At 42.4% G+C, this 27,990-nt stretch overlaps 1 protein-coding gene across 1 annotated transcript; it reads left to right on the top strand.

Annotated features, from left to right (window-relative positions):
• The first annotated feature begins 1,561 nt into the window (after nucleotides 1-1,561).
• METAP1 (methionyl aminopeptidase 1) lies at nucleotides 1,562-26,784 on the top strand. The gene is made up of 11 exons (XM_081207159.1): nucleotides 1,562-1,751; nucleotides 7,340-7,391; nucleotides 11,084-11,196; nucleotides 12,424-12,484; nucleotides 14,322-14,413; nucleotides 15,485-15,568; nucleotides 17,466-17,604; nucleotides 20,510-20,641; nucleotides 21,523-21,666; nucleotides 23,534-23,599; nucleotides 24,502-26,784. The coding sequence occupies exons 1-11, from the start codon at nucleotides 1,638-1,640 to the stop codon at nucleotides 24,663-24,665; spliced, it is 1,161 nt and encodes a 386-aa protein (XP_081063285.1). The 5' UTR covers nucleotides 1,562-1,637; the 3' UTR covers nucleotides 24,666-26,784.
• Nucleotides 26,785-27,990: the final 1,206 nt, after the last annotated feature.

Below are 27,990 nucleotides of genomic sequence, written 5' to 3'. Positions count from 1 at the left end.
AAGTCTACATCTTAGCAGGCTGGGACAGAGGCACAGAGATGGCGTGCAGGATCCCTTGGACTCCAATACTGTACTCCTGTGGGGAACAAGCCCTTCTTGAGATGTAATGCTCTGAGCCCTTTTCCAAAGTAGACCCAGGTGTAAATATGTGTACGATAAACTAATTCATTACTCCTTGATTCCCAGTGGAAACGATCCTGCGTGAGTGCGGGGAACTCCCTGGAATTTTGCTACTGCTCAGCAGAGATTGGTGGTGGCGCACAACCTTTGTAACAATAATATTGAAACTGCAAACTTAAAATTATATGAACAAGTAAAACCATTATTTCTCTCCCCCCTCCACGTGTAATTCCTTGTGATTGAAGTAGAACATCTGGATAAAGGGAAATAGTGGAAGACAATGAAGTTCAGCCAAACATTTACCGTCAGCCACCACTGCTGTAAGATGTAACACTTTACTGCCAAAAGTAATGCCTTTCCCCCTTTCAAAGTAAAGCTATTTTCCTAATCATATCAATCAAAATTCTATTATGAAATCTTGCATATCTGATTTTCTATACATCGTTTTGCTGATTTTGTTTTTTAAACATTCTCGTGCTTTTTGCATTAATAAAAGAGCAAAAACAACACTGTTTACAACACACATGCACACGATCCAGCCAAAACAAAGCACTTTTAATCAAGTGTCAATGAATTTAATGGGAAAGTATGCATAATACGGGATATATTGGTGAAAATAACACAGAGAAATGCATTGCATTGGGGGAAACTGCTTGCAAAAAAGTGCACATTAGTCAAAACTGCACATAAAAACGTGTGCACTAACGTGCTGGTGAAATTTCTTTTTCTTTTTTTAATTGCAAATTGCTGCAAAACGCGGAGAAGTGAATATAAGATGGGGGGGCAATGAAATGGACAGATCTTACACTGGGGCTCTTTCCTGAAGCATCATCCCATTGACAGTCGACCCTTCCACCCGCTTTAGCCTTTCCTGCCCTCAAATCGGTACAACTCCCACCGCAGCCCTTCTTTTCTCACCACCACCACTACTCCGCCGCCAGAACGTGGAGAAGAAAACACGTCCAGCAACCCGACCTTTTCTTCCACCGTCAAACTTACACGTTGGAAGGCCCCCTTCGGGGATCCGAACAGGATCCCTAGTGCTTACATTCGGGAGCGAGAGGCGCCGGGGCGCACACGACTCGGGAGTTCAGCCTCGGAGCTGCGCGTGTCTGTGGAAGGGAAAGGCACTCTGCACATGCCCAGAGGCACGCCTTCATGATCGCCCCTGGGCTGAATGCACCCGGACACGAAGAAAAGGAGGGAGGCAAATATATATATGTTTGCAACCGAGACTGACTGAAATGACGGCGGCTGGGCCTACCCCGTCCCATTCCCGCCCTGCTCCAACCACACACCCACACACCCCGCCTTTTGTCGGCCTGCTCCGCTCTCGCCCAGCCGCCGGAGGAAGCGCCTACCCAGAGCGGGCAAGCGAAGGCAGGGCCGGGCCTGGAGCTCCTCCCCGTTTCAGTCAGCGGAGAGTTCCGCCTTTCCCTCCTCCCTTTCCCGGTTTGCCGCCGCCTGGCTGGGCCGCTCTTGTGGCGGCGGCGGCGGTGGCTCCTCCAGCGAGCAGCATGGCGGCCGTGGAGGCCCGGGTGTGCGAGACGTCGGGCTGCAGCAGCGAGGCCAAGCTGCAGTGCCCCACCTGCATCAAGCTGGGCATCCAGGGCTCCTACTTCTGCTCGCAGGTAAGCCCTTGCTGCTGCTCCCGCGCGCGAGACAGAGGCGCGCGGGCTCCTGCTACTGCTCCTCCTCCCAGCCCAAGACACGGGCTGGCCGGCATTCCCACGTTCCCCGCCCGCTGAGGGAAAACACGGCTGCTGCCCGCCTTCCCACAGTTTCCTGGGAGGGGGTTTTTTTATGCCCGCGAATGGCTACCAGAGCTCCTGCCGCAGCTCCTCCCGCCCTCCCGAAAAGCAGGTGGCGCATGAAGGCTGGGCCCGTCCCCAGGCAGCCCGAGCACGTTTTTTACTCGGAAGTAGCTTCCCAGGGGCCTGCTCCCGAGCCCCCTTTGCAAGCAGGACTCTCTCTCTCTCTCTCTGCCTCTCAAGTTTGCCTCCTCACGCCCCTCCCCCCCATACTTCTCTCTTGGGTGCCCTGGGAAAGGTCTGAACCACACAGACACGGGTTTTATTATTTGCTTGTTTCCATGGTCTCTGTGGGTTTCCTTCCCGCCCGCCCCCGGCAAAAACAGCGCCCTCCTGTTGTGGCCCTGGGTTTCTTAAACAGGTCGAAATGGAGAGGTGGGGAAGGAGCTGGGTTTGGGGGCCCCATTCTGGACCAGGGGAGCCTATGGAGCACCGCTGTCTCCTGCTGCAAACAGGCCACAGAAATGCTGAAGCGGTTCTTCCTTTTGTGTGTCCCCCGTTCTGTGTTTCCATGTGCAACAGCTGTTTTTATCTATTTCAGCTCCGTCATCAAGATTTGCAGGGCATTTTTCGGAGAGAAAGGGGCTGGGTATGGTGGCTGTGTGTGTTTTCCCCCCAGCCTATCTACAAGTAATTGTTTCGGTGCTTCAGACATTTTATTTTTATTGCAGAGTGGATTTCGCTTCAGGTCTGTGCTTCAGAAACAAAATAGAGAACTCTGTTTTTTGGTGGCACTATTTGTGCACAGTGTGTTTCAGCGTGAGGTTTTATTGGAGCCAGGACTCAGCCCTGAAACTATTTTACTTTTTTATTGTCTCACTTAGTCCTAGAACATAATTGAGAAAGGTGACTCTGAGCATGTGTGGGAAACATTACTTTCATCATTTATTTGCATGCATAGGTTTGCAGTTTGTCTGACTTGTGAGGTTTTCAGTCAGTTTGAACTGTGGCACCTTTATTTTTCAGAAGCAAGCCAGTTTCTGCCCAATTATGGGTTAGAAGTGTGCTTTCTCTTAGATATCTAGGGTATCTGCCTCATGGGAAATTTAATCACTGAGATTGACACACAGCCTCTTAACTAATATTTCAAAAATTCACACTTGATGATTGGCTTTGACATTGTACTGTGCTAAAAGTTTCATGGGTTAATTATTTAACATGCATCATGTGGAGTTGTTTCTTTGGCCATGTGACACAACTGTCTTCCTGGTTATAGTCATACATAGTTGACTTTGCAGATTTTAGTCCTTTGGAGCTAAATTTCTTGGAAAGAATTAAATAAGGTGTAGTCTGATGTTGACTGACTGTATTTCCTAATATGCTGATTTCAGGAAACAGTAATTATAAATGCGATAATAATAGATTTCCCCCCTCTTAAAAGAAATGTAGAATGCATGAAATCTTGCAAATCCCAAATCACTCAGTCTCTCAAACCTCAATGGCATTTCCATTGATTAAAAGAAACAAAAACAATATAAAGTGCCCAAAGACACAAACAGTAAAATCTTTTTGTTGTGCCTTGTACCATTATAATTACAAACATAGCAAGAGGTGTGATAAAACAATATTTAAAAAGAGAAGTACTTGAGTCCTGGAGATATAAGCTTACTACTTACCACTTAATTTCTGGGGTTAGAAATATATCAGTGTTGTGTTCAGCTATCTCTGAATCTTGATGCTGCAACATAATACTATCCTAGAGTTGAGAGTTCTAAAAAGACAGTTGCTGCAACTTAGTGTTGCCATTCTAGTTTCTCAGGGTCCTAAAAGCTTTGCGTGATAAGAGCAGTATCTGTTTACAGTGACCTTTAATACATTGAACAGCTGATAGGAATCTTAAGTGTGTTTTGATTTAAAAATGACTAAATTTTGCACCAAAACAACTAAAAGAGCACCAGGTGGAAGAGTAACATTAATAAGATAGAAATGTGAGGATGCAAGTCTGACAATTTTTCCAAAGAACATAAGAAGTTGGCCTGCTGGATCCAGCACCCTGTTCTCATATTGGCTAAACAGATGCCTGTCCTCTGGCCAAACAGACAGCGCTCTGCCTACCTGCAGTTCTCAGCAATCCAGAGGTACAATTACCAGTAATTCTCCATTTAGACCGTTATTGTCTGCACTGTGACAACAGCTCTTCAAGGTCTCAGGCAGAGACCTTTCTCTTTACTAGTTGACACTTAGAATTGGGAATACTAGGGGTTGGACTGGGACTTTTTTTATCACCAACCAGACAAAAGAAGCAAAACTTGAAAGATGCCTCTCTCTTCACACTACGTGAATGAACGTTAAAATGGTAAACATGAGTGTAAAATGATGTAGTTTGGGGCAGAAACCCTCCAGTATCACATACACGCAGATGGGATCTGAGCTTATACCTTCTATTTGTGTGTGAATAGCTATATAATCAACGTTAGATGTAGGCGAAGTGATATAGCAGCATCATATGCTCCCAGACCAGCTCTTTGAGATTGACTAGATCAGCCTTTGTGAACCTGGTGCCCTCCAGATGTTTTTGATTACTTCTATCAGCCATAGCCAGCATGGCTGTACTGAAACTGATCTAGTTCATTCAGTGGTGCTTTGACTTCAGCTTTTCACGTGCCAATTCTCATCCACCTACATGAGACTGATCTGCTCAGTGTCCACGCTTGGAAGGTTGGACTTAGAACCCCAGTCTGCCAGGTCCAACCTGATATTCAACCCATTGGCTCCGAATGATCGAAGCCTGAGTTTGGAATCATAAACTTTACAAAAACACGAGTCCATGCTGTAATGGGCAGACATAGGCTTGTGCAGATCTACCAACCAGAGCCAGTTAGTTATAATGAAAGGACAGGGTGCATCCAAGCACATGATAAATTTTGTTTTCAGTACCAGGCCGCAGTCATTTACGATATATAGTTAAGTTATTCATATACTGCTTTTCAGGCAAACCCCCACAAGCTGTTTGCATTGAATTATTATAGAATCAAAGAATCGTAGAGTTGCAATGCTGGAATCACAACCAAGACATCCATGACAGATGGCCTCCCAACCTCTGCTGAAAACCCCCCAGTGAAGGAGCGTCCACCACCTTCCAGGGGAGTCCGTTCTACTGTCACACAGCTCTTACTGTTGGAGTGGTTAAAAATAAAAGTAGCATCATTTCCCCTTTGGAAGGGTAGTTAGCCCATTTGGAAGAGCTGCAAAGTTTGCAGTGGTAACTTATGTTGGATCAGCTCTCGCTGACACAAGAATGCCCATTTACGAATGTTGGGGAACTGGTAGCAATGCCTTCATGAGTTAGACACCACAAGAACAGAATATCTCATCTCCTAGTAAACGGAAGTGGTAGGAGATGACTCATCCCTTGTGTTATGTTTGAAAACAGCCTTCGGAAGGACCTTGAGTTAATCCAATCCAGCATTATTTTTCAGTGGGATAGGGATGAGTTGCATCTGCTCTTTTATATATAATGTTTTTGCTCTTGCTTTTACACTTGTTTTTAATGTGTGTTTTTGCAAGTCTCCCAAGCTTATCTTTCTAATAAATAAAATGATAATAAAGCAGTTCTCTTGTCTTTTAACGCACTGCTGGTAAACAGAAACGTAAACATTCAGTAGGACATTTTTTAGGACACGAACGCTCTTTGCGTGTGACGGGCGGACTGTATTCCTGGCACCCACATTATACATGGGTCTGTATTGACCTCCCTGGCACACAATGCAGTAATGGATTGTAGCCACTGTCTTAAAATGTTAGGAGCGTAGTCCAAAAAGAGCAAAGGGAACACCCAGCCGTTTTATTAGTTGGTACTGCTTCTGTGTGAAACAGGCTCCACCGCTGCTTCATGTTTAGTGCTGTTAAAGATTGTGGGAGCAGCTTTAAGGAAGTTGCCTTATTTCTTACTGGAAATGGTTCTGGCCTTCATAAAAATGCTAATATGGTTCCTTCATCATATCTGGAACTTCAGAGTCCTCCTGATCGCCCACAGTGGGACAGATTCTGTATTTTTCTATAGCAGGGAGGGGATGAGTGTGACAAAAAAAGGGGAAGGTTTTTGAGTAAAGAAAACATGAGTAATTTTGACTATCACTGTCTTGGCAGCTGAATGATTGTTTTTAAGGTTGTGCGCAGAGCTGGAGATGCTGCTTCACAGGAAAATAATGCTTGTTTGTTTTTTGAGGGTGATTAAAAAAGGGGACAAAAACAAGCCTTTAGCATTATTATTATTATTATTATTATTATTATTATTATTATTAATTTATTAAATTTATATACCGCCCTTCATCTGAAGATCACAAGGCGTTTCCCATTGAAGTGAATTCCCTTAGTTGTCTAAATAAGTTTAGGGAGGATAACAGGCGTGGGCTGCACTTCTGTCTCAATTCAAGGGTTACAGTGTGTGTCAAGTTAATATGGTGTTTTGTGTGAAGACACCAGTGTGGAAAAGTAGAGGGCCTGGGGGGAAAAACCAGCCAAAAGGTGCAAATCTCTCTCTTTATCAGTAGCTAAATGGTGTCCTTGAGCTAGCTGAAGCTGTTTCTAGAGGTAGCAAATAAACAAAATGGAAAATCTTCCGGTGCCATAAATCCCATTACTTTTCTTACAAGAATAGGAAAATGGGACAGTTTCACCATAACATGATAGCTGCTGGTGAAATAATCACGTTTGCTCTTGGTAATTACATAGCGGGAGATGTTCACTTGATTCAACATGGCTTCATGTGCAAGTTTGACCCCTTTTGGAAGACGGAAAGGTGGGCATGGCGAATGGAAGCATATAAACAATTAGATTTGGTGTTGGTGCTAGATATGGATTTTGCAGCTGGTATGTGAGGCTCTGGGAGGGGTGGCACCTGGAGACAGGGGAGGAAACAGGGCAGCATCCATACACAGTCTGCAGAGGGAGTTACGGGATTGTGGAGCTGGCAGTGGTGCAATCTTCACCCATAATATGACTGATTACTTGTTTGGTGCTGTGAAAATATTTTTCAGGGTGGATTACTATTAATGTAATAGTGGGGAAGCATGGAGTACTAAGAAGGTTCTCCTTACCTGTGCCATTGGTCCTTTTGCCATGGAGTTATTCTTCCGTAATCCTCTGGGAATTGTAGCTCTGTGATGGGAACAGGGGTCTCCTAATAGCTCACAGCACCCTTAACAAACTATGTTCCCCACAATTCTTTGGGGGAACCCATGAACTGTTAAAATGGTATCATAGTGCTTTAAATGTGTGGTGCATATGTGACCTCTCCAATTAACATACTGTTTTTGAACTGAAATTGGATTTCTTAATGATGTAAACATACTCCTGTCTATTTTATAGTCTATGTCTTGTAGCTTGCAGAACTACTTTATATGATTTAAATATATTGCAAAGCATTGCTAACTTTATACCACTTGCCTTTTTCTTTTTTCTTTAAGGAATGTTTTAAGGGAAGCTGGGCTACTCACAAGTTGCTACACAAGAAAGCAAGTAAGAAAATACTTTTGCTTTTATCATACTCTTTTGTCGCACTGACGTGCACAGAGTTATAGGGGGTGGGGAGGGGAGGGGAGGGTTGTAAGCCATTTAATCCAGCCCCTTGTTCAGTGCAATTGTTCCATTGTTAAAGCATTCCAGGTGGCTTTCCAGCATTTGCTTGAAGATCTTCAGCAACAGAGAGCCTGGCCCCCTTTAGGTCATCTGTCCCACTGTGAACTGCTCTTTCTGTTAAGATGTTTATCTTCATGTTCAACCAAAATCTACCCTCCTGTATCTCAAGACCATTAGATAGGGAGAGAAAAGTTCTGTTAGTGTCAACTTAAGGCCAGTGTGAAGATGGGCGCTCCTTTATTAGGCAGTACTTTCCAAGTCCCTCCCAATTCTGGCCCATTTCTCATTAGGCACGTCCAACTCTCAAGCGGCTGTGATCTACTCCCAGTAAAAAATAATTGGCAGTGATCTACCCATTGTCATTGGAGGGAGGAGGAGCCAAAGTTGTTGCTTTTTTAGGGGATGGTTGGGCAGAGTTTTTGAGTTTTTGTTAGGGGGCATTGCACAAAGTTGCTGAGCTTTTTTGACGGGGTGATGCGACAAACCGCTCACCAACGACGACACCAATGTAGATCACACGCAGCGCTAAACGGAATACTACTTCCGCTTTCTGTGTTCCAAAACATGCAGTGCAGTGCCAAAGGAGGGACATAGCACTGGGAGTAATGTCCCAGTGATCGACCAGGATCACGCATGATCGACCACGATCACACAGGCGATCGACCTGTAGATCGTGATCAACTGGTTGGACATAGCTTGTCTATACCACTTCAAACTGCAGGTATGGACTTGCATGTGATTGCATGCAACTCCATACAGCAGACATTCCCTTCACATTCTCTCCAAACAAAAAGCTAGGTGTTGTGGGGGGAAAGGGCTTTCGATTAGCCTTCTCCCTGATGTGCTTCCTTTCTATGTACAATAATTTTTTTTGTTTACTTTGTTTGGATGGGTATTCATGGGTATTCAGTTACATGTGAGGCTGTCCTTGTCTGAAGCGGTGTAGCTCAGGCGCTGGTTTGAGACTTTAGTTCCTTTCCCCCCAACAAAGCTTCTGTTTATTTTCCGAGTCTTCCATGCACTCAATCTTACCCAGTTGTGAGTGGGTGTTTGTTTCTTAACCATTGCTGTTCTTCACTGCATCAGAAGTTGTTTCTAAATAGGACTTCCGGGTTAGCGCCACCGGCAATGGCGGATTTCCTCTGATCTGGAGGAATCCGCTCCGTGAAAATCAGGGTCTGGACCGCCACGGCGAGGCGGAGACCCATTAAAAACCACAGGCGGGAGAAGCCTGTGGACTTGGAATTCGACTGGCGGGGAAACCCGGATACAGGGATCCAGAGTGATGTGGGGTGAGCGGCGCGGTGCTTCGAATCGATTGCTCTTTTCACGGAGTGAAGCTGCATTGCTGTTGTCGGAGAGCGCTGACTTTTTTCCTGTGGACAATTGGACTCTAAACAAGTATCCGTGAGTAGAACGGAAAATTGGATTATTAAACTTCGTAATTTGGCACCGGAGCGGGAAGGTCTAAACGGGAAGTCCGCCTTCCGCTTTTGTAAATAGTTTGAAGCAAAGACATCGCAAGCTAAAGTCTGGAAAGTTATCTGTAAAGGACTAAATTTCCATTGGTTAAAACTACAAAACCCCCCTTGGAAGCAGGAGAAGAGGGGGGAAATCTTAAATTGTTCAAGCCTGCAGGAGAGGGAGTAAAGAAAGATAAATTTCTATCGTCTTGAACCTGGGAACGGGCTGTCAAAGATAGACGTTTTGGGAAAGTTCATTGACTGTGAATAATAACGTATGTTGACAGATAGTCAAATAAGAGAAACGTATTGTCTCCAATGTTTCCTTTCGCATTAAAAAGGAACAAAGATTTGAAAAACGAAAGCAATTTTGTTGCTGGATCTGCTTGTAAAAGGATGGATACAAATAGAAATTGTTTCCTCTAGAGGGAGCTTTTGAACTGTTGTTGGAGTGGACCTGGGGAACTCTACAGCTGTAGAGATTAAGGATCGTGAGAAACAGACATTGACCTTGGACAAGAATGTTGACACAGGACAAGTGCTTTGTTGGAGCAGCTTCATGCGAAGATGGATTTGATGACTACTGCAATTGATAATTTTGGTCAGACAGTGAACACTGATATAGAACCTGCTCAAGAATTGACCCAGGAATCTGCCCTGACAGGGCAAGCCGCGGAGAAGACAAAGGAGGAGGTTGTTGTTGAACCTCAAGTAATACAAGTTGAGAGAGATGCGGCCTTGCAGGAACATAAGCTGTTGTTTCTGATGACTGAATCTGGAGTGAGTCTGACTTGGAGAGACGGAGTCCTTTCGGGACTGGAGATGGCAAGTTGGTCATATCCTCCTATGCAGGGATGTCCTGACTTTTGGGATTTGGTTTTGGGCCAGGAGGAGATTGGAGTGGTCGAGGCCCTTAACTTTGGAGGGACATTGAAGTATGCTTTGGAATATTTTTTGGATTTTAGTGCTAACCATGGAGAACGGGCTGACCGGTCGAGAAGGGATAAAGACATTCTTAGTTTGTTCCCCCGAGATCTACTCCTCAGAGACAAAGGAAGGAAATTAAGTACAAGAACAGCAGAAGACAAAGTAAAGTGCAGGTATAATTATGAAGAAGATCTGCAGAAGGGACATGGAAAAGAGTTAAGAGCCTCGGACATAAGATCACCAGGTTGATGGACTAGATGGAACAGACAGAAAGGACTGACAGAACCCGAGACCAGGAAGAAGAGATGGTGGATGAAGATTGGCAGAAAGTTTAAAAATTCATTTAGAGAAATATTGCAAAATTAATGACTGTTAGGAAAATCTTGGAATGAAACTATTAGGCTTTAGTAGAAATGTTATAAGGAGTTATGTATAAATAAGTTTTTAAGTTCTAAGGTTCTTTTTTATGGTAAGATAAGGCTAAAATAAATTAAGACAACTAAAGGACAGAATACAGTGAAAGATGGAAAGGATTTGCTGAGATAATTAATAATTAGAATACAAAAAAGGGAGGTGTGAGGAGGTCGATGAAACAAGTTAATGAAGATAAGGATATGGGAATATTGGATTTGTTTTTAAATTCATTCTTTTGCTCTTGTTTTTGATTTTAGTGTATTGTATGTTTTGTACTTTTTATTCTCTTATTATTGATTTGTATTGTTTAATCTCCTTTTTCTTGCTTTTTCTTTTTCTTTTTTTATGTAACTTTAAATTCCCAATAAATACCATTTTATAAAAAAAAAGAAGTTGTTTCTAAATAGCTGGGAATGCTGTTGGAATATTATTAATGGCCAATGTGGTTGAGAGAAGCTGATGCGAATAAAAGCACAGAAAGTGAACAGAAAGTCAGTGGCACTCGTGGAAGCCATAAACTTTCAAATAATGGTTCTGTGTTTGCTGCCATTAATGACAAGGTTGAAGGATTTGATCTGTGTTCTGGTTGTAGTTGCAATCTTGAAATCTAGGTTAGGTTGCTGATGTATCATATCTTAATCCAGTTTCAGGAGCCTTTTAACAAAAAAAAAGTAGATATTCCTTCTGGGTTTTTTTATGAAGTTGGTTGTCTTATAATTATAGCATTATTTTGTAATTTTGTTTCCTTGGGTTTTTTTTTTTTTACAGAGGATGAAAAAGCGAAGCGGGAGGTTTCTGCCTGGACTGTAGATGGTGACATTAACACAGATCCCTGGGCTGGCTATCGATATACTGGAAAACTTAGGCCACATTATCCACTGGTAAGTAGCTGAAATAACTGAAATGGTGTATCACTTTTAAATCCTGCGGTGATCAAACTGCAGTAAGAAAATTTCTTAGCAATTATGCTGCCCAGTTGGAAAAATGGTAATAGAACTGTAATTTTGTAAGACACTTACACAATTCTGGTTGTTAGGTTTTCAGGGGACAATATGCAGCAAAAAAGAAGTCAAGGCACTATCATAAAGTAGAAGACAGCATTAGGAGAGTATAAATTAATCCTACGGAAGGAGAACAAAGGAAAGGAAGGGGGCGGTCAAATCAATTTTAGCTGGATATTCAATAATTTAATAGTCATGCTCTCATGCTCCATTCCCCAGCCCACAGGTATCTTTCAGCCTGCAAATGGCTGAGCATATACTGCTAAGCAGCAGAGCAATTTGATTTGAGTAGATCTGATTTGGCAACACTTATTGGTCCTCTAGTACTAAGAACCTCAAAGTGTGTCGTGGAATTTAGAGCATATAGCTCATTTTGTGTTAGAGAAGGTGGAATGGGAACAAAGCAGAGAGACAGAATCTCTGTGGCGGTACTGCAGAACCAGAAAGCTTGCGGAATGTATGTATGTGGGACATGAGTTTAAATACAAAGTTGGCTAGCAGGTAACTCTGCTCATGCCTTTGTGCACTGAATGCTCTGTGGAAGAGGGTTTTCATCCCGTAGTAGTGGGAGATGAAATTCATCTGGTGTTTCAGTTTTTGAAGAAACACTTGATAATAAAGGGTAATCACTCCCCTCTGCAGTAGATCTGATTAATGTAACAACAAGCATAATCATTTTGGGTTTCCCCAAAAGCAGTATCCTGTGATTTCAGAAATTATGATTGTTTATTAAATATCTATACTGCCCTTTGTCAAAAGGGCAGTTTACAATATAAAAACACAAAAATACAAACCATAATAACAAACAAAAACAATAACTACTACTTCTTCTTATTAAATAAATTCCTCAGTTGGTGGGTTTGCATTCTTAAGATATAGTTTCTGAAACCATAGCTTGTTTGTTTGTCCAAACTCTGCTCAGCTTAACTCTGGTTTGTTTACTACCAAAAATCTAACTCTATAATCTGAAGCCATGGTTTTATTGTTGGGGAATAAATCTTGTTTTGTTTGGTGTTTTGTTATGTTATAAGCTCTCGGCTTTAAACAATTGATATCAGATAGGCTATAAAAATAAATACGTTTAAATCCCAATTGTGCTTTATTTAGATGCCAACAAGACCTGTGCCGAGTTACATTCAAAGGCCGGATTATGCTGATCACCCGCTAGGTAATTGCAGATACAGAACAATTCTCACTTTTCAAACTTGCGTTTGATTCAGGCTACTTTATTTTTCTTTCAGAATGGATTTGTCTCAGATGGGCTTATCAAAAGCTAAGCTTATTTTTAGCAACCAGTTCCTTTAGAAAACAAGGCTTCAAAAAGCACTTAAAAACCCCTGTGAAGGTCTCAAACAGTGATGTTTCTTGAATCCCCAAATCTAGCATTGACTCTATGCTCTCACTGGATAGCAGAAATTTAGTACAGTGGTGCCCCGCAAGACGAATGCCTTGCAAGACGGAAAACTCGCTAGATGAAAGAGTTTTCCGTTTTGGAGGTGCTTCGCAAAACAAATTTCCTATGGGCTTGCTTCGCAAGACGACAATGTCTTGCGAGTTCCTGCTGGTTTTTTCCCCTCCCCCCCTTTTTCTAAGCCGCTAAGACGCTTATCAGCTGATCCGATCAGCAGATAAGCCGCTAATAGCGCTAATCCGCTAATCCGTCAATGGGCTTCCTTCGCAAGACGAAAAAACCGCTAGACGAAGAGAATCACAGAACGGATTCTTTTCGTCTTGCGAGGCACCACTGTATGTAGCAGCAGTCCATGCTGTTTCAGCCATGGTTTCTAGCTAGAGAACTGTGTCAAATGAATTACTTGGGAAAAAAGTAAGTTCGGGGAGAGGTTCCCCCCCCCCCAAAAAAAACATGTTTCAATGGCAGCTTGATCAGAGTCCATTAAAAGTGGGGTATCCCTCAGACATCCCCTTTAGTGCTCACCAATACTCTCGGCTTTATTTTTTGTTTATGTGGAGAGGGTTTGACTTTTTTGAGGGGGCAGTTTCTGTCTGTATTCAATTTGTTTGGTGTGTGTGTGTAGAGGTGCTGATTGTTTTCTGGGGTGGGAAGTGGTGAAAGCCTGTGCATCATTCTTTGTGCTTCCATGAATTCGTGTGCAGCGGTACCTCAGGTTACATACGCTTCAGGTTACAGACACTTCAGGTTACAGACTCCGCTAACCCAGAAATAGTACCTTGGGTTAAAAACTTTGCTTCAGGATGAGAACAGAAATCATGCTCCGGCAGTGAGGCGGCAGCTGGAGGCCCCATTAGCTAAAGTGGTGCTTCAGGTTAAGAACAGTTTCAGGTTAAGAACGGACCTCCAGAACGAATTAAGTACTTAACTCGAGGTACCACTGTATATGTTGCCCACAACAGTTTCCTAGATTCCTAATGTGCCCCCAGGTCCAAAAAAGATTGGAGACCTCTAAATAATATATATAAAACATTTATTACTTATTCCCTTCCCATCTGACTGGGCCTCCCCAGGCACTCTGGGCAGCTCTCAACAGAACATAAAAAACACGATAAAACATCAAACATTAAAAACTTCCCTAAAAAGGGCTGCCTTCAGATGTCTTCTAAAGGTCAGATAGTTGAGTCATGTTGAGTTCCTGTTAGGCTTTTCTTTCACAATGGGGGGGGGTGCAAATATGGTGGGTGGGTAGTCAAAACGTGAGAATGAGGAAGAAGAAAAGTCACTTTCCCAAGTGCTGTTTGGTATGTGGGTTTTGTGTCCCTTTATATCATAAACCTCTTGTCATGCACCTCTCTCTCTGCATACTTTCACCACTAACCCATTGTCAGGCATTTCTCTGCTACTCAAAAGCTAAATGTTAATACTGCCACTCTGGGGATGTGTGCTGGGCTTTTTGGGGTGTGTGTCATTTTACTGCTTCTCTTGAAAAGAGCTATTTCAGTTACATTAGCGCAGGTTTCGGGATACGGGAAACTTGCATCCGTTAACTAAAAATTATTATGACTAGATAATAATTGACGTTTCTCTTTAGGCATGTCTGAATCGGAGCAGGCTCTTAAAGGAACTTCTCAGATAAAAATTCTTTCTGCAGAAGATACAGAAGGGATGCGAATAGTGTGTAGGGTAAGTCTATTTTGGAAGATGTTATAATCCCAACAAATCTTAAGAGGGAATAGTTTTTGCATGCTTGTGTGAGTGAAAAGCACAAATAATTTGAGGTGTACCCAAAAAGTTGAAATCTTACCATATGTAGTCAATAATGTTGAGCATGATTTCTAGTGAGGTCCGTATCTCAAGAGTTGCCAGAATTGCGTGGCTTTGTGTATAACAATTTTTTTAACTGTACACCACATTTCATTTTGTTTTGTCAAGATTTGTACGTGAAATTCTGGTTAATGAATATTGTAGCCAGCATGATGACTTTTTAAAATTTAGACACTAATCAAATGTTTTATGCATGCTTTAATATGTTCGTTCTGCATTTGAATTAGCAGCATTTATAAAATTTCAGAAGAAGCTACTAAAGTTCAGTTAATTTGTTCTGTTTTATATAAATGGTGGTTACAAAAGCTGTGTGATTGCTAATTTTCTGTCTCCTGGGGGAAAGACTTCATGGGGAGGAAATTGCATTTGGTATTGATCATCACTTCTCTTATCACAAGAACTTTTGTCCTGGTTCATGGTCTGTCTCGCCCCATCTGTAGCTTACAATGAATTAGCAGTGTTCTACTGCATACTTCCTGATTGCTGCTATTTCGTTCCTCCTCCGGCATGAGCAGAATAAACAAACCAGAAAGCCTTGCACTTCTTGTAATGTCTGAATGAGGGATCATGGTTTGTCACTTCCTAGGAAACCACAGTCTTAGAGTAGGCTAAGATTAGTAGTCTTAGATTATGACTACTAGATTAGGAAACCACAGTCTTAAACTAGGCTAAGATTAGTAGTCTTAGATTATGACTAAGGCTTAAGGAGCAGCATGGCAGATCCCTGGTTTGGACATAACAGGATGTCAAGGCCTTCTTCATTTGTTTTTCTTGCTCACTCTAGGGGAGAAGCAAAGTGAGAGCTGTCGGCCAATGTGCAGTAATTCTTTGCTTGTTCCTTGGTAACCTCTGATAAGTCGGAAACCCTGACTTGTTATATGTGAATGTGGCCTCTGTCTTGATGATAACTTCTGCTTCTTTGTCTTGCAGCTTGCTAGAGAGGTATTAGATGTTGCTGCCATGATGGTAAAGCCAGGTGTAACTACTGAAGAAATAGACCACGCTGTTCATCTAGTAAGGATACTTCACTGAGCTTCTCGATTTTTGTTTCTGCTGTGCCTTTATAATTGGTATATTTGGTAACACGCTTCCTTGATTTTCCTGTGCAGTTACAACTATACATACTCCATCGCTCAAAGCACGATTTCCATTTCTTAAAGCAACCTGAGAATGCCAAAGGTTCTCCGGTGTCGTTTGCTTCCATATGTGTAGCCTCTGACATTCTCTAATGGGCCCAATATAGTATTGTAAAATGTCCTTCCTTGCCCACCTTCTTTCCTACCAAGTTTGCTCTGTAAACAGTAGTTGTAGGATGTGGCATTCTTCTGCCCTGTATGCCACTCTGGCACATATGCCAGGATGTTTCAAGGAGGCTGTAAGCACTAAGGTGCATCTCTACCCATCCTCCCACTGCAGTGGAAATAGTGTTTTTTTTTAATTATTAATAGAAGTTATCTCAGCAGGGTTTCAGACTTGCACATTGCTGCATTAAGCGGATGAAATAATTTTAAAGAAAAGTAAAGATTTTAAAAATATGCATAGCATTTAAATGGTGCTGTAGTTCCAGGGGCTTCAGATAAGCTTTAAAAATGTCCTTATAAGGTAAGTCTGTATTATTGTACCTGCATTGAACCTAGCTGCCTAATACCAGGTCATATTATAGCCTATGACAGCAGGTCTGGGTCTCAGACAGAGGTCTTTTGACTTCATCCTTTCTTGAAATGGAGATGTTTGGAATTGAACCTGGACCTTTGATATGCAGAGCTTGTGCTGTGGTCCCTGCCCATGTTGCCTGGTGCTGATAACACTGAAGTTGCAGGTTCGATCCCTGTATGGAACAGCTGTTGCCAGAGACCAGGCTGAGGAGTACTGCTCTGATGAATGGTGGGAGCCTCCCCCTCCCCCTGCTCCTGACCAAGATCCTGAAGCTCCCCAGGAGCAGTGGGGCAGTATAGATTTGGAACAGTGGTTTGCAGAGGGGCATAGTTCTGAAGACAAATTGGGAAGAACAGGGGTGGGGGGTGAACAGCAAAGTGAAGACGAACTGGAAGAGAGAGAGAACCAACAGACTCTCTCTCTCTCTCTGGAAAGTGTCCAGCCTATCAGTCCAAGGTCACGTAGAGCAGATGTGGCTACACAAAAATCACGGTGGTTGCGAGATCAGGTTGCAAGACGGAAGTGACCGGGGGGGGGGAGTGGGTGGAAACCTTAATTGGGAGTACCTTCATTCCGAGCATGGCTGCTCTGTTTTTTTTTCCCTGCGATCATTAAAGACTCTTTACATGGTAAGGGACTCTTTGCACTTTGTCCTGCTTATCTACGGCCAAAGGGAGGGAGGAAGCCGAGCCCCGGAGCCTGACAGCTGCATATTTCTGCATTGCAGGGGCTTCGACTAGATGATCCTTAGGGTTCCTTCCAACGCTAGAATTTTATGATTCTATGACTTGCCTAAATCTGTCTGGAGTTTGTGGTATGGGGAACATTTGACCTGGGCACTTGCTGGTTCAGAGCTCAGTCCCTTGGCTACCTCAGTGCACCAGCTCCTGAATTCACAGCCAGGGGCAGATTATTCTCAAAAAACCATTCAGATTCCCACCCCCACCCCCTGCGGATATGTTACATGGAAGCATGTAATGTGCATATGAGTCAGACAGCTGTTAATGTAGGGTAGAGTAGCAAGCTGTGTTTCACAGGACTGTTTGGTTAAGAAGACCCCCATGTAATCCAGAAGCTTAGCACAGCACTGAAACATTTGGTCTAGGAAAAGGTTACCAGCCCATTCCTAAATAATTTGACTTGGACGTAAGTCATGCTGGTTTGGTGGATCATATTTCCCGATTGTCACACTTAGGCCCCTTGCCTTTGTCCTAACTCCTTTAGAATAATATGAATATTTCAAAATCTCTTTCAGGCTTGCATTGCCAGAAATTGCTATCCTTCCCCGCTGAATTATTATAATTTTCCTAAGTCTTGCTGCACGTCAGTAAATGAAGTGATCTGCCATGGAATCCCAGACAGGCGACGCTTACAAGAGGGTGATATTGTTAATGGTAAGAAAACCGATTAAGTAATTTTAGTATCCTTTTAAAAACTTTGTATGATGTTTGGAAAGATGCCACTAATGAATAGAACTTATATTTGGATTCCCCCCCCCACTCTCCTTTGAAATACAGGTTGGTCTTACTGGTTTTTTTAAAAAATTCTAATGGCGAAACTCATTTCTCTTGCATAGGTGCATGTAAATTTAACTGTAAGCTGTGCTGGTGGGGGGGGGGGCGTGTTCTCCATAAGAGATTTCTTTTGTTCTATTGTGCAGAATCAAAGCTGCAAATGAATATTCTATATGGGATGTGTGAGCTGGGCTCAGGGGCACTGATCCCTTTTGCTGCCAGTACTGCTATACATCTTGGTGAATGATAGCACAGCGACCTTAAAGTAGATAGAGGAAATTTGTGTGGTGGTGGTGGTGGGGGGGGAGGAATTGCAACAGTTCATTCTAAATATCTTCCAATAGTGGCAGGATATAATTCATTGCATTGCCTGTTGGCTCCCTACCCAAGTACTTTGGCTTTTCAAGTGATTGGTCTTTGCCTTCCTGCACATCTTCTGAAATCATATTGGAATAAATAGTGAGTTGTTCTGGAACTATTGTGGAGTGAGCTACTTGAAATTTGCCTCCTAAAATTGGACCCTGCAAAGCTGTGGGTTATAGCCAACAAAATCGTCCCATTAGCCCAAAGACTTCTGCCTGTGCAGTGGGACTTCTTCTCCATGTGTGCTCCTGTCCCTCCCAAAACTGTTTTGAGGCTTTCCCCCAGTCTTCTGGAGAAGATTTTGGGGCCGGGATAGGGCCTGAAGGAGAGAGGAGGGTTTTGTGTTAATGGAACAACTTCATTGGATGTAACCCTCTGACCTCAAGCCCCATGAAGTTACCTTATACATTATGCTTGTCTCTTACATGGAGGTTCAGTTCCAAGGGTTACATATATGCATGAAAATAGCATATACCCAAGCCCTTGTAAGCCTCCCCACAGTTAGTGGGATGTGGAGAGTGAGAACCGGCACACTGAGCAGGCCTTGCCCAGCAAGCAAGGCAGAGAGCTTAAATGCTCTTTTTGTGCCGGGTAACCCAAGCAGACCTGGTGCGAAAGAGCTTTTATGCTCTCCACCTTGCTTGGGAGTCGACGTGTGCAGTTTCAACCAGCTTGCCTTCAGCCGCGTATGGTTGGAATCGTAGAAGCCAAATGCACGTAAGGTGCAGGCTTATTGTACTGAATCAGACCAGGGGTGTGTCTAGCACAGTGTCCCTTCTGACCAGCAGTGGGACGTTTTAAAACAGAAACTGTGGCCAAGTAAACTTATATCTGTCAAGTCTCATGAGAGGTCTTTCTGCACCCCTTTTTTAAAAGCTGGAGTTGATGCAGATTGACCCTGGGACATTCTGCATGTAGAGCAAACGCTCTCACAGTGAGCCTATGGCTCTGCTTTTCCACTCTTGGTTTTCATCCCCAGATCCTAGGGCTGTAAGAGGCCTAAAGCTTGTCCCGTGAAGTCCACCTGTCTCAAAGTAGAATTGTCTCCACGTTAACTCTTACAGTTTACGCACATCATAAACCAGGGCATTGCTGTCAAAAGGATTTTTTATTGGCTACAACTGGTTGTTTTTTGTCTTAAAAATATGACATTGTTACCCATTCACTCTGACCTGTCTGGGGATGACAGAAGTCGATTTGCAGTGTAATCCTTTGCATGCCTCCTTGGAAGCACTGCATTCATGGGTGCTTACTCCTAAGAAGGTGTGCATAGCCTTAATGTTGTCAGAAAAGCTTCTTAATATAGCTTCTCTCTCTTTTTTTTTTAAAAGGATATTTATTAAAGGTTTTAAACAATAAATCACCAGACACATAAAATACCATCACCAAGATAGAACAAACAAAGAAAAAAAGAAAAAAGCAAAAAGATTAACACAGAGTAAATAAAATACAACATAATCAAGTGTCAAAAAACCATATTTCCATAACCTTTCGGACTTCCTCACATCTCCCTTCCCTGTGTTCCCAGTTATAAAATTATAAACAGCAATTCATCACCTTCTTTCAACTCTTATTTTGTAGTTTTCAAATATTATGTCTCCAACTTTGGATATTTTTATCAAATACTTAGGTATTTAATTTTGACATAATATAATCCAAATTTCATCTTTATTCTTATACATCACTTATTCTCATACTTCTTTCAACTAAATTGCTGATGCCATATTGTTTTCTTTCCTGCATCTTCTTAACATTCATACAGTTTACAATGTTTTTGTAAGTAGTCCTTAAACTTTTTCCAGTCCTCTTCCACTATCTCTTCTCCCAGGTCTCGGATTTTGCCAGTCATTTCTGCCAATTCCATGTAGTCTATCAGTTGCGTCTGCCATTCTTCCAGAGTGGGCAAATTTTGGGTCTTCCAATGTTTTGCGATGAGTATTCTTGCTGCTGTTGTTGCATACATAAAGAAAGTTTGGTCCTTGTTTAACACCCTTTGGCCGACAATGCCCAAAAGGAAGGCCTCTGGTTTCTTAGGGAAGGTATATTTAAATACCTTTTTTAACTCATTATAGATCATTTCCCAGAAAGCCTTAACCCTTGGGCAAATCCACCAGAGGTGAAAGAATGTTCCTTCAGTTCCCTTACATTTCCAACATTTATTGTCTGGCAAATGATATATTTTTGCAAGCTTGAGTGGGGTCATGTACCACCTATATATCATTTTCATAATATTTTCTTTCAAGGCATTGCATGCCGTGAACCTCACACCGGTGGTCCATAACCTTAATATAGCTTCTCATTCCCTCTGTACTTGCTGGTTTTATGGCATCTTTCCTCAATATAATCACATTTCTTTTATAATAATTTTAGGGTCAGAAACATGAAATACAGGAAATGCAATGTTTTCTCTTGTTCTTTACAGTGGACATTACTGTTTATCGTAATGGTTATCATGGGGATCTCAATGAGACATTTTACGTTGGGGAAGTTGACGAGGGTGCAAAGAGGCTGGTCCAGACAACATACGAGTGCCTAATGCAATCCATTGATGCAGGTAAGGGCTGGCTGGAGCCTATGGTTTCATGTCTCATTTTTTCTTTCTTGTTTTATCTCTGACATGCGACTGATAGACTGCTAGATATTCTGGGTGCTGTGTCATTATGGAGTGTGCCTTAATCCAAGGTAATGCACTGTGCCAAATCACTGCCAAAAGCTGTACCTTCAGTGCTACTGAATGGCATACAAAGATCAATCTGGAGTGATTAATTGCAATAAATTGCTTGAATACTCAGGCTTGAATGGACTCCTTTGTGGAGATTCAGCTACAAAAGAGATGGAACATCAAATTCAGGATTTCTTTCTGGATATCTTGATAGCTGCAGTCTGTTTATCTTGTCAGACTTCTGTCCTTACAAAGGGGTGATAAATATTAAATAAACAGAAGTGTTTGAAGGCATACTCTGAAATTTATCAGCTTTAGGCACGCTATAAGCTTTTTGTTTTGATTTTGTTTGTGGGGATAGTCTGCAAATACTTAGTAGGCCAGACAGTGAGCTTTGACAGTTAAACACATGCATAGGTTGCACAGATGACTGGAGTTATTTCCCATGAAATGTTTGGCATTTGCAAAGGTTCATTTCTTTATTACTTTTAGCAGTGAAAGCTAGATTGGAAAAGATTACCAGCATAACTGTCTGAATATCAGAATTTGAATCTTGCATTTCTGAAGTATTAGATTAGAATTCCCTCCCTTAGAATACTTTTCTGCCATAAGATCTCCTTTGAGGGGTAGTGTTTTCCTGTTGCTGAATGTTCTTGTGCACACAAAGGATCATTTCTGCTGGGCAGAAATACAAATAATAACCTTTGCCTTCATCAATTAGCTGATCCTGTTTGTGTTCATTTTAGTAAAGTAACGTATGACTTACTTTGCAGTGAAACCTGGTGTTCGATATAGAGAGCTGGGAAATATTATACAGAAACATGCTCAAGCCAATGGATTTTCCGTAGTTCGGAGCTACTGCGGGCATGGGATTCATAAGCTTTTCCACACAGCTCCCAATGTGCCACATTATGCCAGTAAGTATGGGCACTGTCTGCTGCTTCTCAGTTGATAGCAATCATTAAGAATTAACTATTACATGCACTTCCCCAGACTAAAATAATGAATTCCCACATCCTGTGAGCTGTAGCCATAAAGAGCCTTTGGGGTAAGTTTTACAGAGATAGCAGAGGTACATACTTCACATAGTTCAATTCAGATTGGCACAAGAGCGAAAAGTAGCCTCCTTCTCTAACCATCCTTGTGACAGAGATTATCAGCTTAAATACGCCTTATTATAGGTCGGAAGCAAGGCAGTAAGGCAGCCTTCTCTAACCTGGTGTTCTTCAGATGTTTTGGACTAAAACTCCCATCAACTCCAGCCAACATGGCTGTATTTGTTGGGAGTTGGAGTCAAAGATATATAGTGGGCATTAGGTTAAGGAAGGCTGAAGGAGAGTATTTGCTTTCCATGCAGGGAGCCCCAGTTTATGGCTCTGCTATTCCCAGTAAAGGTAAAGGTACCCCTGACCGTTAGATCCAGTCACGGATGACTCTGGGGTTGCATGCTCATCTTGCTCTATAGGCCGAGGGAGCCGGCATTTGTCCGCAGACAGCTTCCGGGTCATGTGGCCAGCATGGCAAACCAGAGCAGCGCACGGAAACACCGTTTACCTTCCTGTTGGAGTGGTACCTCTTTCTCTACTTGCACTTTGATGTGCTTTCGAACTGCTAGGTGGGCAGAAGCTGGGACCGAACAACGGGCGCTCACCCCGTCGCGGGCATTCAAACCGCCGACCTTCCGATCGGCAAGCCCTAGGCTCTGTGGTTTAACCCACAGCGCCACCCGTGTACCTGCTATTCCCAGTACAAAGGATCTTATGAAACTGCTGCCGTTTGAAGCAGACAGAGCTGGGCTGAAGGTCTGCCTGTATGAAGCCGCTATATATTTATTGATATTATTATCATCTCTGTATATTTGAAATGGCATGCAAAGACCACCAGTTCAACAATAACAGCAGCAGAACAATTAAGGTTGTTGTTCTTTAAAAAAGAATAAATCTAATAACCTAAGAGCAGAAAAAGGACAACTTAAAACAGAGCCATCCCCACTCAAAACCAACAGCAATAAAATTACAAAACAAGTGAGTTGCTGCGGACTTTACTTCTTGTGGAAGGGCAGTCCACAAACAAACACCACCAGTGAGAAAGGACTCTCCCGAGTTGCCACCCACCTGCTTTTTTACCTAGCTGGGGCACCCAGAGAAAGACTTCTAATGCATATTGGCATACATTACATGTCCTCTGTGAGACTGACTTCACAATATTGCCTCCACAATTTGGTCTGTGCTCCTGTATAGACCACACATGTATCTCCTCAAATATAGCTAGAGCCTTGGTCTCAGGAATAATGCAGAATCGTGAGCTGTTTAGCTAAACTGTGGATCATTTTAACATCTGAACCTGAGCCTGCTTCGAAACCATGGTTTCTTTTGGATTTACAAACCAGGATCTGAAACCACAGTTGTGCGGCTGATTTGCAAACCATAGTTTGTGCTAACTGGGACTGGTTGTATTCTGAATTGACAAATGACTTTGGGCCCATTACTTCACCTAAAGAGGCTGCTGCTCCATGGAAATGGGGCAGGAGTGAACTTAAGCTGAATGTTGAGCAGATGGGAAACCAAAACAGTCAAGCGATGGTTTGCATGTTGTAAATCAGAACCCAAAAAACCATAGTTAGACCTTTCAACACTATGGTTGGCACAAACCACAATTTTGTGTTGCATCCCACTCCAGAGGTAGAAACAAAATTACCACCATTTAAGTTCCCATTGCGTTTTATCTTGTATCTCTTACCTTCTGTGAACTCTTACACTCTCTTGTTCCCTTTTGCCTTTTCAGAAAATAAGGCTGTTGGTGTAATGAAGCCTGGCCATGCGTTTACAATAGAACCAATGATCTGTGAAGGTAATTATGCAGCTGTGGATCTAATTCTGATTGCAGCCATTTTTCTGAATGACTTTTCTTGGTCTCTACTCAGGAAACACCTACAGGGTTAATGCTTCTCAATGCTTTGTGGCTCACCTATAACTTTACTACAACAGCAATTTCCTACTGAGCATTACTAAATAATGTCTTTGCAGCATGTACTGTATTCCTGGCATTACAACTTGTTCATGTGGGCACAAAGGATTATATCACCCGTAAAGTCATCTAAGTGAAATGTTACCAGTTCTTAACAAGGTCATATGAACAGTCAAATTCTTCCAAAAACATTCCAGGTCCAATTAGACACCAGAAAAGAGCCGCAATGTTAAGCATCATATTTCTTAAAAGACTTTACTTCAAGAGATTCTGAGGTGGTCTTTGGTTTTCTCAACCTTTTACCTAGTCTCTATCTTTTTGTGTAACAATCACATTTCAGAGCATTTTCAGCCATTGTTAACAGATTTGGCAAGGTAGATTCTCTATCCGCCAACCATTTTGCACAATACAGACCTTAGTTAAATTAAGGAGATAGTTTGTGCTGTATTATTGATTCTTTTATTGGCCATTCTTTTTATACTGGAATCACTTTGATATGCCTCATAGAAAGTGGTTCATAAAATAAATAACGAATAGACGAATGAATGGAAGCAATATGCTGGGATAGTATATTATGAGTGTCAGCAGGATACCCTAGCCAACAACAAAAATGGAAGTGAATAGAGGAGGTGCAGGAAGAAAAGACACAGGCATCAAGGCTATTTGTACAAAAGTAAAAACAACAACACCAAAACCTGAAACTGCTGATCAAAGACTCCTTTAAAAAATGTATGACGTTCTCCCCCCTTTAAACAAGTTCTAAATTTTTGCATTCTTCTCATTAGGTGGGTGGCAAGATGAGACCTGGCCTGATGGCTGGACTGCTGTGACGCGAGACGGGAAGCGTTCTGCCCAGTTTGAACACACACTTCTGGTCACAGATACTGGATGTGACATCCTAACCCGCCGGCTGGATAGCATTCGCCCTCACTTCATGACTCAGTGCTAGTGTAGACCAAGCTGGGAGGCCTGAACCCAAGCATCTCTTCTGCTCTGTACTATGTGTTTCCCTAAGAGTACAGGCTAAAAGGGGGGGAATTTATCACCTGTTTTTCTTCTTCTTGACTGTAGGTAGGAGATGCAGCCTTGCATTGAGAGGTTAATGCCGTAGGCTTGAAAAGCAGAGAGGTTTTAGAGCCTCAGTCTCTGCTCTCCTGCCACCCCAACATTGTTTGAACTTTTCTTTTTTCTTCTTCAAATCATTGTCCGTATGGTACCTCATTTCACCCCCTCAGCCGGGCTTCTGTCACTGCCGCCATTCTCAGCAGCCCTACACAGCTTCTTTTCGTGGTGGATGCAAGGATTCAGAAACAAGCCTTTCTGTTTTTACAACACCTGAGAGTTTAAACTTTTTCTTGTTCCAAAGGCAACCCTTCCTTAGCTGTTTAAATGGACTGGGCTTTCATCTGTATAATTCAGAGGTGGAATTTTCTACTTGAAAATGTTGAATCGGAATTTTGTTCTGTCTACCCCTCTTCCACCCTGTTGTTACTGTATATGGAAGTATAATATCTGCCTGTTAAGTGATGGGCCTGTTTCTCTTTGGCTGGCAATTGCTACAGGTAGTTCTCTGTCTAAGGGGGCTGGGGAGGGACAAAATTACTGAAATGCTGCCCTGCGCAGGTTTTTTTTTTTTAACCAAAACATGGCCTCAAGACGGGTAGTGCTTGGCAGCCAATGATGTTCCAAGGTTCGCTTTGAAGCAGCTAGTTTTTAATTTTAGATAAGGAATGCGACTGAAATGGGGAAGAGTTTCTGTTCTCCTGTGTGCATTCTAAAAAAGGGCATGTCCCAGAAGTCCAAGACTAATCTCTTTAACAGCTTCTTTCTAATCTGCAGTTAATTTATGTGCGTGTAACCATGGCCAAGTGGTTGCCTGCCATGCAGACCACTTGGTGCATGGTTTCAGTTAATATTACAGAAATTGTGACATGCTACTTTGCAGGAGCTGGATCAATGGCTCTGTGTTTGGATTGCTACTTCTGTTCTGGATACTCCCATTCTGGGATGGCCAAAAAACCACCTCACTGGATTGAAGGAGAGAGATTTCACCAAGTAGTCATGAGGATTGGTCTATATCAAGTGTTCGACTTTGCGCCCCCCCCCCCCCCGTGCTATCGGACTACAACTCCCATCATTCTCTAAATAATAACAATAGTAATAATAATTCCCAACCACTTTAGCCAATGGGGAGGGATGATGGGGATCCAAGACTGAACACTGTGTCTACAGAATAGAGAAAAAGTTGCTGATCCTGTTTTTATATTGCAGTCTGACCACCTTTTCATGGCTCTTTGTGGAAATTGTGCGATACTCCAGTTAGCCACTGCAATTGTTTCACCAAAGCAAATTGTTCTAAGCAAAGATAATGCACTCGAAAGAAGCAAATATTGGACAGCCCTTGAAATTGCTTGTGTTCTTAGGCCAGGTACAGTACGGGCAATTCTGGCATAATTTATCCTCCCACTTTTTCCATCGGTAACTTTGTAATACAGATCTGGGAGATACTACTACTGTTGTTGGGGAAGATTTGTTTCGTTGGGCTTAGGCACTTGCTCTTGAGGCTTCCATTCCACAGAGAAAGGTGGTTTTTCAACCACATTTTCTTGCCTAGTGCCCGCTCTAACCTTACAATGTTGGGAGTTCAGTAAACTAGTGAAGAGAAATCAGGTCATAAAATCATGGGCACAACATGCCACATTTCTACTCTGGTGTCGGACATCTTGTCAGAAGAATTGCAAGGAGTTCTAAAAGCCCTCAGCATCTTACCCATGTCAACAGCACATAACTCCAGTTCTTTAGACAGCTTAGGGCGGTTGTGACTAAACAAGAAATTGAAAGAAATCGTTCCCAGAGTGCCTCAGTTTTTTTTTCTTCCTGAAAGTGTATTGTTGGGACAATGTTTTTCATTCTGTAATGTGTTTAAGAGGCGGTAAAGTGACTCAGAAATGTTACAAGCACTTTCGTGCATGTGCAGAGATTTTAACAAAACAGGCTGCAATATATCTTGAGTGCAGTTAACCAATGTATACAATACATTTAAGGAGATTAAAAGTCTGGATGGTTGACCCTGGAGTCTATTTTGCCAGTTACTTTTAAGCAGTATAACCTACTTCTCCCTTTTAATCTTCTCTATGATTAAAGGATTGACTTCAGCTCATGGAATTAAACCTAGAGATTCTTCAGGGAAACCATTCAGTGATGATGAAATAGGGCATGTTCAGCCCTGGGCCCAACTGATCCTACTACATGTGCTTTTTAATGCACATTTTCAATCTGCAAACAAAGTGGAATCAGTCATAGTGTTCTTTCCTGAATGGTAAGACAAGCTGGCTCACCCCCGCCCTGCAGTAAGACAAGCTGCCTCCTCCCACATGAATTGCAAGCAGCTCCATAAAGACTTAATGGTGAGAAAATCAACTGAGCAGGGGAATGTTCTACATTTTAATCTTGCAGAGCATACCAACTTTTTGCATATGAAAAATCTTCCGTCTGGTACAGATGAAGCTCTCTGAATAGCCCCGCTCTACCTTTTTAAATATACAAAATCTTAGCTAGAAGTCTGGTAAGTAATTGCTGAATTGGGGTTTGGCTAGCAAAACAACCCATGAAGGTGAAGGCAGGAATTTTGTGTGTGTGTGTTTTTCCAGCTCACGCAGGCCTAAACCGTAGTTCTACAGAATAACGTAATGAAGGACTATATGGCAAATGGTGCTATGCAACTAGGATTTATTCAGAGTAGAGCCACTGAAATTAATGAACATCACTTGGGTCTCTTAAATTTCAGTAGATTAATTTGCACATGTAGATTAATTTACCACCCTTGCAAAAAAAGGGGGGGGGGAATAGGATGAGATGCAAGTAGAACAGTCTTTTTTCAAAGCTTAAAAGAAGTTAGCAGGAGTTACTGCATTTGGGTGTGTGTGTCTTAAACCCCATATATTGTGCTGGTATTAGTCCAATAAATGGGAAGCTTGGCCTTTTTAAAGAGGGCGCTGCTAGACTTGCCTGCCTTCACTTTGCTATGCTCAGGGACAAACCTGATTTGGATACTGGACTCTGAAAAATGGGGGACTTCTTGCAGCAGGGCCTTTTCCAGATGTTTTTGATGAGACAGAGTACACAGTTGTAGCCCAGACCAGAGTCCATTTCCCCTGTCAATATTCAATCCTTGTACACTGAAGTTCTCAAATTGCAGTGGATGATGTCATAGCAACTGCTTTACGAGAAGCCAGATTTGAAATCGAAACCATCAACTTACCCCTATTATGAGA

The sequence above is a fragment of the Podarcis bocagei genome (assembly GCF_964188305.1).
Source record: "Podarcis bocagei genome assembly, chromosome: 9".
In the NCBI taxonomy this organism is placed as follows: domain Eukaryota; kingdom Metazoa; phylum Chordata; class Lepidosauria; order Squamata; family Lacertidae; genus Podarcis; species Podarcis bocagei.
Note: the sequence above shows the minus strand (reverse complement) of the source record. Positions and strands in the feature narration are given on the sequence as shown.